The following is a 12,126-nucleotide window of genomic DNA, read 5'->3' as shown; positions in this document are numbered from 1 at the left end:
TTTCCCATTGGCTTACTTCCGCCTAGAATCATGTGACTTAACGGACGTCACATGATAACACTTGACTCCAACCGACTAGCAAAAGACTGAAGCCAGTGGTGACGCGAGGTTAGCAAAAGACACACCGTATGGTCCAATATACCACAATATCATATTCAGAAATATAGCAAATGCGGAAACCAGAACAGTCAAACAATGCAGTTAATTAAACAATGGACAAAAATCGTAGTTCCCATACCGGGAGTCGAACCCGGGCCGCCTGGGTGAAAACCAGGAATCCTAACCGCTAGACCATATGGGACTGATGGCACCACTGCAGAATATACAATATATAAATGTAGTATGTATAGCTTTCGAAGGCGTACTGGACAACAAAACAATAATCATTATGTAATTTTATTAACTAATTAACAAAACAAAACCAAAACATTGCTTAATTCTTCAAGATTAAATTGATTGGGATTTAAAATATTGCTATTTTATGTCTGGGTTCCTTTCCCAGGCTTAACAACCTGACCCTGGCAACTACAGGCCAATCTCAATCCTTAGTTCCATCTCTAAGGTAATGGAAAAAATTGTCTATGAACAGGTGGCTAGATATCTTGAAGAGAATAAACTGATCTACGAGTTCCAGTCTGGCTTCAGAGAGTCCCATTCCACAGATACATGCCTCATCTATTTGAATGATTACATCAAACGTGAAATTCACGATGGCAAATATTGTGGCATGGTCATGCTGGACCTCCAGAAGGCATTTGACACCGTCGATCATTCTATTCTGATCGAAAAACTCAAAGCTATTGGTCTTGATAGCACAGCAGTGAGATGGATGCACTCTTACTTGGTGGGGAGGGAACAGATGGTGGAAGTCAACGGAACCCTGTCCCCCCCCCTCCCAGTAAACTGTGGAGTACCTCAAGGGAGTATACTAGGACCACTGTTGTTCTTAATATACGTAAACAACATGTCATCTGCTTGTGACTGCAATCTGTTTCTGTTCGCGGATGACTCGGCTCTCCTAGTCTCAGGCAGAGACATTTTGCAGGTTGAAAAGGCCCTTAACTGTGAACTTAACAAGATCTGCACCTGGCTCAATGACAACAGACTCTCAATTCACCTAGGCAAAACTGAATGTATCCTCTTTGGATCTAGTCAGAAACTTAGCCTAGTTGAGAACTTCACAATTAAAGTAGGTGACACTGTGATAGAAAGAAAAAAACACATCTGCTACCTGGGTTGCATCCTGGAGGCTAACCTATCCAGTGAAAAAATGACCACCAAGGTAATCAATAAAGTCAATCAACGAATTCGCTTCTTGCAAAGAGTTGCCCCACTGATCAATATTAAATCCCGAAAGACACTAGGAGGTGCTCTTATTGGGCCCCTCATTGATTACGGAGTCCTTGTCTGGTATCGCGACGCCCCAGCTGCCTTAAAGCTAAAGCTCCAAACAGCCCAAAACAAACTAATTAGGGTTGTGCTTGGTCTCCCTCCTCTGACCCACCTTACCGAGCATCACCACGAAAGCGTGGGGTGGCTCAAAGTAGCTGACAGAGTACAGCATCTTGCAATGGGCCTGGTGTACAAGATACACTACACCTCCAAGATTCCCATGTACCTGACAAACTACTTCTTAAAGGTCAAGGATGTTCACGATCATAACACCAGAGGCAGCTCCACTAATCATCATCAGCGTAGATTTAACACTAAACAAGGCGCTAACTCGTTCTCCTGCTATACCATCAACATGTGGAACGCCCTTCCACAAGCCCTAAAGGAGAGCAAATCCCTAGCCTCCTTCAAAATTGGTATGAAAAGTCACCTTCAGACAGCAGCTACCCGTGACTTGTAAATAGACTAAGCCCCCATGCTCCCCCCCCCCTTTTTCTTTGTATTCTGCCTTTTGTATTTGATGTTATGCTTTTGAAACTGATATTATCCTAGATAAAGTACTATGTTCTATCCGTCTGTCTTTCAATGTTATATGAGATACTTAAAGTGTGGTTCCTGTGGAAATAAGCCTCGGCTTTCTAGGATCTCCTTTTAGTTGACCTTGTACCAGTGATTTGTACTGTCATGAAACTGTACTTTTTTCTATTGCAAACTTCTAATAAATTCTTCAATCAATCAATCAATCAAACAAACAACAAAACATTACTTGATTCTGTAAGATTAATAAATAAATCAATAACACAGACGTTAAATTGATTAAAAATATTGCTATTTTATGTCCTGGTTCTTGGTCCATGCTTTACAGAGAGCATGAACATAATTTGACCACCAGAGCTTATGACAGCAGCTGGTCTGCCTTTATAAACCATTCTAACGGCCTCGAACACCCAGCTCCCAGTAGCGCGCCGTGATCGTATAGTGGTTAGTACTCTGCGTTGTGGCCGCAGCAACCCCGGTTCGAATCCGGGTCACGGCAGGGAATAAGATCCCTGACACGGCTTGGGAGTATATCTTTTTTTTAGTTGACATTCCTCACATTTGATGTAAAACATTATTTCTGCTATGAATTTATAAGGTCTTACAACAACCAGTGGTAGAATTGGCTTCTAATCCGCTGAAACCTACCACAGCGTGTATTTTAACCACACACAAACAGTGGGGGGAAAAGTACTCAATGTATTTTTTAATAATAAGTAAAAGTATCAATGCTATGTAGAAATACTCCGGAATTAAACATTTACTTGAATAAAGCTATTATACTGTATTGCCATCAAAATGTACCAAAAGTAAAAGTATTCATAGAATGTCCCATTGAAGTTTTCAAGTGTATGCGATGCGATGAGCTTGACATCTGTTATTTTCCAAATGAAGGAAATTGGAAATACGCAATAAAGTACACAATACCTCAAAATTGTACTTAAGTAAATCTACTTAGTTACTTTACACCAGAGAAAGCGACTGCAGCGACTGCTGTGCCCATATTAAAGTAACACACGTCGCGGTGTTGGGACTGGGAGCTCCAGAGTCCAAATGTAGCCAAGATTGGCATTTAATTTAATTTCTTTAAACTGAATTCAAACGGACATCAGAATGCTTCACCTGGGTATGGTGCCGACTGCCGACGCGATTTCATTGGAGCGCTTCTGTGACAACATCCATGTTCCGACATGAAAACCCAACCAACAAGCCGACACATCGCACGTGTCACCGCCTCTCAATGTATACTGTGTTTGATTGGTCTGTTAGGAGATTGGGCGGTCCATGCGTGGAGGAAGCTACTGTGACCAAACCATAACTCTATCAAAGCACTGAACATTGAGGTCAGTCATATATTTAATTTAAATTAATATTCCTCTGTTTACCTGTTTCATTTCTGAGCAGCTGGCAAGTGGAAACTCTAGGCTACGTCACCGGTAAGAGGTACATGTGAGTGATGTGTTATAATACATGTATTGTGTACACACTTACTTGCAACTGATGTCTACTACAGCCTTGGATCTCATGCAAACCTGTGTGCATTTATGATCTAAAATGTAATATTATTCAGACCATGTACAACTGCATCCTGATCATTTGGATTATGTCCATTGTTTTACACATAGTATGTAGGCTACTGTATTTTCATTGATTGATTGATTGGTGTTAATTTAACTCAGAAGACTGTATAGTAGGCTACAAAGAGAACCAATTGGTCTATTTGTTTCCTTTTCAGGTCCATTTGGTTCCATTTGTATTGACTAATTTATTGAATACTTTATTAGCAGTTTGGATAACTCAGCACTTGATCCTGTGTACTCAATTCATTCACTCTTCTGAGTTAATTTAACACTGAGGGCTTTACTGTGTAGTTACAGGGTCTTCAACAGGGGGTCCTCAGTTACTACTGGGGGCCACCAAATCTTTGAGTGATAGGATTTTTTTTTTTTTTTTACATTAGCCACTTCAACCTCCCTAGTAGTATGGGTGGAATATTAGCCAAAATTAACAGATATACATTGTGAGCTATGAAATGTATGAAGAAGTTTAATCTGTAACACACAATTTTATATAATGTAGTGGGGGTTCCTGCGTCATCTCTCTCAGCTAAGGGGTCCTTAAAAACGTTTAACCAAAAAATGTCTAAAATATTTGCTTCCTCTCTTCCAGCTCATGGAGACGACTTCAGCAACCGGGGTTGTCCACCCCTACTGGCCTCGTGACCTTTCCATTCCTAACTATGTGGCCAACGACCGATCCATGTCTGAGATCCTAGTGTTTCTGTTCTCTGTGTCTGGGGTATTTCTGCTGGTGACCTGGCTGATCACTGGTCGAGATGGGCCCGCTGGACGCTTGGGCTTTGGCAGGCGGCTGGCCATTTGCTGGTTTGCCGTGTGTGGTTTTATACATAGCGTCATCGAGGGCTGGTTTGCACTATATTATCCCATCATTCCAGGAGACCAGAGCTTCCTCTCACAGCTATGTGAGTACAGACAAGAGTAAATGTTTAAAACGTGTCTATAAGCAATCAATTTTGTTGCTCAGTGTCTTTTTGGTCGATTCAATTTCCTTTTTTTTATCCTAAGGGAAAGAGTACTCCAAGGGAGACAGCCGATATGTTATGTAAGTTTATATTTGAACAGAAATAGAGCATTACTCACAGATGATGGATTATAATATTGTTATTGACACCCCTCTCCCTCTCCCCCCCCTCTCTCTCACTTCTATTTAGAGCGGATAACTTCACTGTTTGTATGGAGACAGTGACTGCATTGCTATGGGGACCATTTAGTTTTTGGGTTGTGTTTGCCTTCCTGACCAACAAGTCCTACAGATTTGTACTGCAACTCATCATTTCATTAGGTAAGCGGATGCGTTTCCTTTAAAAGCATTTAAATTTAGCACTATATCCACACTGTTGTGCACAATAAGTACAGTAGTATAATGACGTAGTTCAGTTCAAGGTCAGTGGTACATCTATTGTACATGTAGATATTTCAAGGCCAAACTTCATCAAAGCATCTTGAGACTTGAGATCAACTTTGTCCATTTACATAGAAACTACATTGATCTTTACTCAAGGACTTTCAACACTTTCAGAAAAGCTGGCCCAGCTCACAGTAAGGACTCTGAGTCCAAATGAATTATTGTACAGTATTGAATCTAAACATCAAGCCTGATCTATGATTTTTTGTGCAACAGTGTCGTCCGCCGTAAGTAGCCGATCCAGAGCTATTTCTATAGTTATATTTCAGCGTGCGAGTCAGTTGTTCCCAAACAGTGCCTTGAGACAAGTACTGGTGTGCCACTGCCTCCATGAAAAATAGCTTTGAAAAAAATAAGCAGCAAAAAGAGCAGATCTACAATCTCACCACACGTCGCAATATTCTTACACCTTGGGTACCTTGGGCACAACATTTTAAAACCACTTAACCCATTAAGACCTGAGGCTAATTCTACATGAGGCCGATTCTACAAACAATTCTTTTAACTAAGCATTCGATTTCAACATGTGATTCCAGGCCAGCTGTACGGAGATGTGCTTTATTTCTACACGGAGCACAAAGACGGCTACTCTCACAGCGAATTTGGACATCCCATCTACTTCTGGTTCTACTTCGTATTCATGAACTCGTTGTGGATTGTCATACCTCTAGTGCTGATTGTAGATGCATGGAGAGAGCTCTCTGCCACCCAGACACATACAGACAGCATGAAGACGCAGAAGTCTAAGACCAACTAACCAGCAGAAGGACAGAACTGCCTGTGGGACAATAAGCTGGTTATGTACTATATGTGATGGAGGGGGTAGAGACATGCACATTCCTGAAATTCTTGCAAAAATTCTGAATTCATCAACAAGAAAAAAATGTATACTGTATGGACAATTGTTTATGTGAAATTGCAAGTGTGAATTTTCCAGTTCAATATTTTCTAAGCTCCTTTTCTTTTTACAAATGTGGCCTAATACTATATATCTATTAGTTCATATGCCTTAGTTTCTTTTTAAGAGTCAACCTCTGACTTAATGGCATTCTTTGGTGGGCATAAGTGGGAATAATAACAAAGTAAAGCCACCTATGTTTGTTTACAATAGGCATATGCTCTTTATGTGTACCAAATCCTTGTGGTAATATTACTGTCGGCTGTGTTTATCTGTTGGAATTCCCATGGCTTGAATGTGTTCTTGAACTAATTTAGCAAATTATTTACTTTTGCCAAGGAGTCCAGGACTTGAGATATTATCCAAGATAAGCACGATCTTATTATGAAATACAGCTGTTGAATGGCTCCTCATCCTTGAATTAAATTTGTTCTCATGTGTTGAAAAACGTATACCATTTACAGCAAAAGCACCAAAACCAATATTAAGTCATTCTTAATTCATTATTAGTAATTATCATTCATATGCTGTATGTCAAATTGTGAAAGGATACAATAAGTGCCTAGTACTGCCAACCATACCACCAACCTACCATAATTGTCATCTGTATTTAGGCTACTCTAGTCTAAACCAAATGGACCCTGTTGAGGGTAATACATGGATGGGATGGCACATAGGTGAAGATTAAGTGTGAAGGAATGGATTACACAAAATATTAGTGGAAGTATAACAAAGGACACTGCTTTTTCTTGATAATGATCCACAAAGGACCTTTGTACTGGATTATTATCAAGAAAAGGCAGTGTCGATGCCCCTGCGGTTAGTGGGTATTCCTGTGGTTGGCATGACTTCATGTTTCTTGATGAGTTAAGTCTAGCTAAGTTAAGTCTGACTCTATTCTCACTTGATTTTATACCTCAATAAACATTTTCATAGCGAGTTTGCTTTCAATAGCGTCTTAAGTTTGCTTTAATACAACATCATGTTCATTTTATAACACGAAGTAACACTTATTAACTAATAGGCAGCGAAGCCACGCTGTGATTGAGAAGTTGCTACCACAATTGCTATTATCATGCGTATCCCCAGCTACACCCTTTAGTCCAAATATGGTCACTTGATTCACTTCTGCTGCAGAAAACTGAAAGGTGGTGACGTGAGGACGATTAAACTGCAATTATAATCAACAAAACGTGGCGTATTTTTTATAACACATGTATCGCGATACATGTCACCTCGCCGAAATAGCTCAGTTGGGAGAGCGTTAGACTGAAGATCTAAAGGTCCCTGGTTCGATCCCGGGTTTCGGCATTTTGACTGTTTACAACAATTTCACAAGTACCGGTATACAGTAGTCACGCAACTCAACAATTTGTCGGTTAAACGTTTTTACTCGCACTTTTACCGTAAAGTACAGTACATTTTTGCCAATGATGTTGAAGCTGTTCAATGCAGTGCAGATTTAATAACAAAAGTAATATATTTTCTTTCCAAAATCTAACGAAAAGCAGTATACATGAATGTGTCAACTTTAGATAAATACGACAGTTATGACATTTTACCCTTTCTTGATTTGCAACAGACTAGCAGCCACATACCCGCTGGATTCCTTTCCCATTGGATAAATGTTGTTAAAACATGACACCTAGTGGCGCATTACATAATTGCATTATCTATCAACATAATATTGCAATTTTATTTAGTGGATACAAAACACTGCATTTTCTCCACCCTATAATATCATTTCACTCATGTAAAAAAGGTGGCATAATCCACATTCAAGAAAGTTACATTCAACCATTGAGAAAAAGACAACAATTTAATAGTTTGTAACATAAGGCAGTAGCAGATGTAGTTCCATTTTACTGCCAGTCATTATAATAAAAGTACACTCAATTATGTGTGATTTTAACGTTTTCAACTGAACATCTTACTGAGTCTCTGTCCTAACAGTGTATTTCTTTCTTTCTCTTTGCTTGAAACATCTTTGAGTGCCTTCTGGGCAGCAGGTGAGTCTGGCTGTAGCTCCAAAAGTCTCCTGAATGCCTGCTTGGCGTCCTCCAGCTCATCCAGCATTTGACACGCTTGGCCCAGCCGATACCAGGCCTTTGCCCCACTGGGCTCCAGCTGTGTGGCTTTGGCGGCATTAGCTCTAGCCCGCTGTGGTTGGCTCAATTTCAGCTGGCACAGTGACAGGTTGGAGTGGAGTTCTGCTTTCGTGGTTTGGTATACGTTCATGGAGGGAAGCGGAACCTGGGGGTTTGCAGGCAGCTTCGATGTTTCTTCAGCGGTGCTCGTCTCTTTCTGCTCCTCCTCCTCTTCCTCCTCCTCTGGTAGTGCGTCTGGGTCGCTGGTGTGGCTGTACAGAGTGATGAGGAGTTTGAGGGCTCGGCTGTAACTGTCAGCCGCTCCCCACATGTCATCACCCCTGAACCTTGCTCCACCCCTCTCCTTGTGAGACCTCACCCAGTCCCATTTGTCAGCCGGAGACATCTGCCAGGACTCCTCGCCAGCTGTGAAGGAGTGCAGTTCAACAGTGGCACATAAAGGCTGGCATCCCTCTGCGAATTGGGCCACAGGGTTTCCTGGTCCGTTACCCAAGGGAGTCAATAATATCTGAAAAATTCAGAATAGGGATGTAACAGTTAACCAAAATAATCTATTTGCTTTTAATTGACTTTTAAGAATAAGTAGCAGATCTATGATAGCTATGCAAATAACCACTAGCTGTGTTTATTAAGAGTAATTGAGATTATACATGAGGTTTGTTCAGTGCCCACCATGTACAATTCTGGTATGTTGTTGTTGTCACTACCAAATTGCATTGTGGGACACTCATACCATCATAGTACCCAAAAGTAGCATGCATTTAACTTATATTAAGTAACAACTAAGCATTCAGACATTCTAAAACAGGGGTGACCTAAAGGTAGATCGAGATCACAAAGGATCCCTAAAAAAATTACAATTAAATATGAAGAAAATAGCATTATTAACTTTAAGTTATATTCATGAATGTTTTCTATTATTTCCCAGTGTGTTTGTCTTATATCTAACGCCAGCACCACTATTCCAGGGTACATCTTCAGCAATGGGATAATACTTTCTCTGGTTGGTAGATCTTGATGAGCTGGTCATTTTAAAAGTAGTTCTCAATTCAAAGAAGTATGGGCACCCCTGTTCTAAAGAGTTTCACATAGTAATTTGGCATGTTAGTATGGAATTTCAGATACAGCCCTTATGTTCACCATTTCACCTGTGATTGGAAAGATACACAACAATAAGGTTGATGTTGTTTGTTTCATATGTTCACGTACATACCTCCCATCTCTCTCCAGCTCTCATCCCCCCCAGACAGGATTCTGTGACATCACATTGTCCCTCCCCTAGCCTCAGTGTTGTCCAATCACCAAGCAGAACATGCAGGGCAGAACTTTGAGAGCGTGGAATGGGCGCAGGCGTCATTTCTATGAGCTCTGCAATTGGTTGGTCAGACTGAATAGGCAGCATCTCATCGCCCTTGCCCATGTCCTCTTTGAGACACACTCGGACTCGACACAGTGAACCCATTCTCGGGCTGTTGCTGGATGACAACGCTACATGGGGAGAAGAAGCATTGATTCTCAACCCGGGGCCTTAACAAAGTCTTTATTGATAGTATAACATTAATATTTAAAAAAATCAACAGTATGATAAAAAGGAATGCTTTCAAAAATGGTCAGAAATAGCAGATCTACAAGCTCACATCACGACTCATTCATTGTGCGCTAGTAGATCAGTTATTTACAGTGTTTCTAATAAATAAATAAAATGTATATAATCACAATACACTGTCTATTATCGTCACTACTGTAAATTGATATCAAGGTTTCAGGACAAGACTTTTGAGTTTGAAAAATAAAGACAGTGAAATTAAAGAAGGTTCATCAGGCTGAAACACATTGGTCACCTGTGTTTTTTTTTCCCCATTTTTTATTCCTTGCTATGGATTAATTAATACAATATTTTCTACTTGAAATGAACAGAGCTGCCTTTGACCTTCTCTAAGTTCACTGCCTTATTTTATCCACTGTGATGTCTACAAAGAAAAGGAACTCAAAAGAACCTATCCTACGCACGTGTTCTCAGTTTGACCAACACAGCACTTGTTCATCCTATTATCTGATCATTGATATCAAGTTATTTGGCAAAACTAGTGATCGGTGGTGTGCTGTGGATTTTTTTAGTGAAACTCTATTTTAATGATGTCACATGCGCGAGTTGAAATACTGTATTCAACACGCGCCATGGATTTATTTTTTATGTAATTATATATTTCTTGTTATTTAGTTACATTGTTAATTTGTTGTTTTTATTTTAGTTTGGCTTGGACTACTTCTTCGGTGGCCAAGGCACGGGATTCAGCATTGTAGATACCAGGCAGGCAGTAAACACTGCAGACAATACTAGGCGAACGTCCTGCTGGCCGTCTATACAGTGTAACTGAGGACGTAGGTGAGGCATGCCCGAGTATTGTTATGCAAAGCAGCCAGGTAGAGGGATTGAAGTGTCACCACATCTTGACGGCGTACGTGTTCGCATGTGCATGTGAGACGCACGTGCGTGCTGCTTGAAAGGTAGTGGAACGGCGCTCCACACAGTTCCACCGGCATCTCACCCCTGCTAGTGATATTTAATTTGATTTTGTCCATATCACCCAGTCCTAATTCAACATATCTCAATTCTAGGATAAGGATATCATAAAAAGGTGAGAAAAGCGCTGTACATACACCCATCATCTCCAGGATTCAAAGCAGCCTGTCCACCATTCTTATGGGTTTGCCTTCGTTGGACCTTCCAGAGCCCACTGGCACAGACACACACCCAGGATGAGACATCATTGTCATCAGGGGAACAGTCCCCGTATGTTTCAGGACAGCACCCAGGATCCATCACTGGCTGTAGAGAAAACAAGAGAACTTCAAATCTACAGTTTGATCCCCTGGAGGTTGGCTTTGACTTTTTACAGGGGCCAGTTTCATCATGTTAGGATGACAACAGCCTTGGAGCATAGATACTAAAGTAAAAGTCAGACTAGATAAAATACATCTATGAGACTATATAACTTTTTAAAAATAGATGACAGAGCTGACATCTAGTGGCAGCAATTAATTATTGCGGCAGAACTACAAATTAGAATGCTAGAATCATTAGAATGCCAAGATATATATCACTCCACGAACTCCAGCAGGAAAATGCAATGGGTGTCGAGGCTGTGTGTGGAATACATACGGGATGGTGTTTTTTACTGGTGTTTCAGTCCGAGTGTGGGGAAAGGGTGCGTTCGGAAATGCGCACCGGACTGCGCGGGCGTTTATCGTGGGCTTGCCCAGGCCTTACGGCCTGGGCATAAATATAACGATTGCATTCACCACGGCTTCGTAACTCGCGCGGCGCTCCGCCGGCCGCGCGGCCCTGGCCCGCTCTTCGCGGCCACTCGCGCCTGCGGCGCTCGGGGGCGAAGAGCAGGACCAAGGTCCGCTGGCCTTCGCGCCGCTTGCAATGTCGTGGACAATAAAACGAGCGCACCCTTTCATACACTCTGACTGAATCACCAGTAAAAAACACTCTCTCAATACATACATGCAATATGGCATGTTAGCCATTTTAGGGTTATTTATTTACCTGTACTTCAAAATCCCGCAACAAATGTTTCCAAATCATAACGTTACAACGTCAACGCAATGGCTAGCTTCAATACGTTTTTAATTAGCTCGACACCAGACTGATATGAATACATCAGGATGGACACAGACTGACTGACTGACTGACTGACTGTCTGTACTGTACGTCTGTCCAGTTAGCGGTTTAATAACAGATAGCAGTAGGCTACCTTGCATAGCAGCATTCATAACCGAAGGCATTCACGTTAGCTAATCAAGGAATTACACATAACATCTTAACAATGCTGCACGTTGCATGTAACAGAACGTCATATAACTTACCTAGACCAATTAAGTCGAATATTATTGAATAAGATGGAAGTGTTTCACTGAGAGGGAATCCTAAAATCGTAAACAAAAGCCATGTGAGAGAGTGAGCTCTTCCGCCTTCCCCCGGAAGTGACGTATATGCGTGCATGCGTGTTCATCAACTTTTTTATTTTGTAATATTGTTTTTAATTTTGAGTTAATCTGTCCAGATATTTTGTAATAGCTTATTTCTGTTTGTATTTTTTGTCAAAAAACAAAACTAAGATTAGGCTACAAGAAAAAGAGTAGCCTACAACTAAATAATAACAACAATAACAATTAACTTATTATTTTACAAAAAAT

General features: G+C 40.9%; 2 protein-coding genes across 2 annotated transcripts; one reads left to right on the top strand and one right to left on the bottom strand.

The window, feature by feature from the left end:
- Positions 1-4,101: 4,101 nt before the first annotated feature.
- On the top strand, positions 4,102-5,671 carry ebp (EBP cholestenol delta-isomerase; the record flags this gene model as incomplete). Its single annotated transcript, XM_080733732.1, has 4 exons — positions 4,102-4,411; positions 4,515-4,551; positions 4,661-4,791; positions 5,451-5,671. The coding sequence occupies 4 exons, from the start codon at positions 4,102-4,104 to the stop codon at positions 5,669-5,671; spliced, it is 699 nt and encodes a 232-aa protein (XP_080589858.1).
- Positions 5,672-7,273: 1,602 nt separating this feature from the next.
- Positions 7,274-11,901, bottom strand: fkbpl (FKBP prolyl isomerase like). The gene is made up of 4 exons (XM_080733366.1): positions 11,797-11,901; positions 10,582-10,750; positions 9,134-9,408; positions 7,274-8,428 (listed from the first exon to the last, which is right to left on the bottom strand). The coding sequence occupies exons 2-4, from the start codon at positions 10,742-10,744 to the stop codon at positions 7,730-7,732; spliced, it is 1,137 nt and encodes a 378-aa protein (XP_080589492.1). The 5' UTR covers positions 10,745-10,750; positions 11,797-11,901; the 3' UTR covers positions 7,274-7,729.
- Between the last annotated feature and the right edge of the window lie 225 nt (positions 11,902-12,126).

The sequence above is a fragment of the Nannobrachium achirus genome (genome assembly GCF_963921795.1).
Source record: "Nannobrachium achirus genome assembly, chromosome: 9".
Lineage (NCBI taxonomy): Eukaryota > Metazoa > Chordata > Actinopteri > Myctophiformes > Myctophidae > Nannobrachium > Nannobrachium achirus.
The sequence above is the reverse complement of the archived record's forward strand: the minus strand, read 5'-3'. Positions and strand labels throughout refer to the sequence as shown.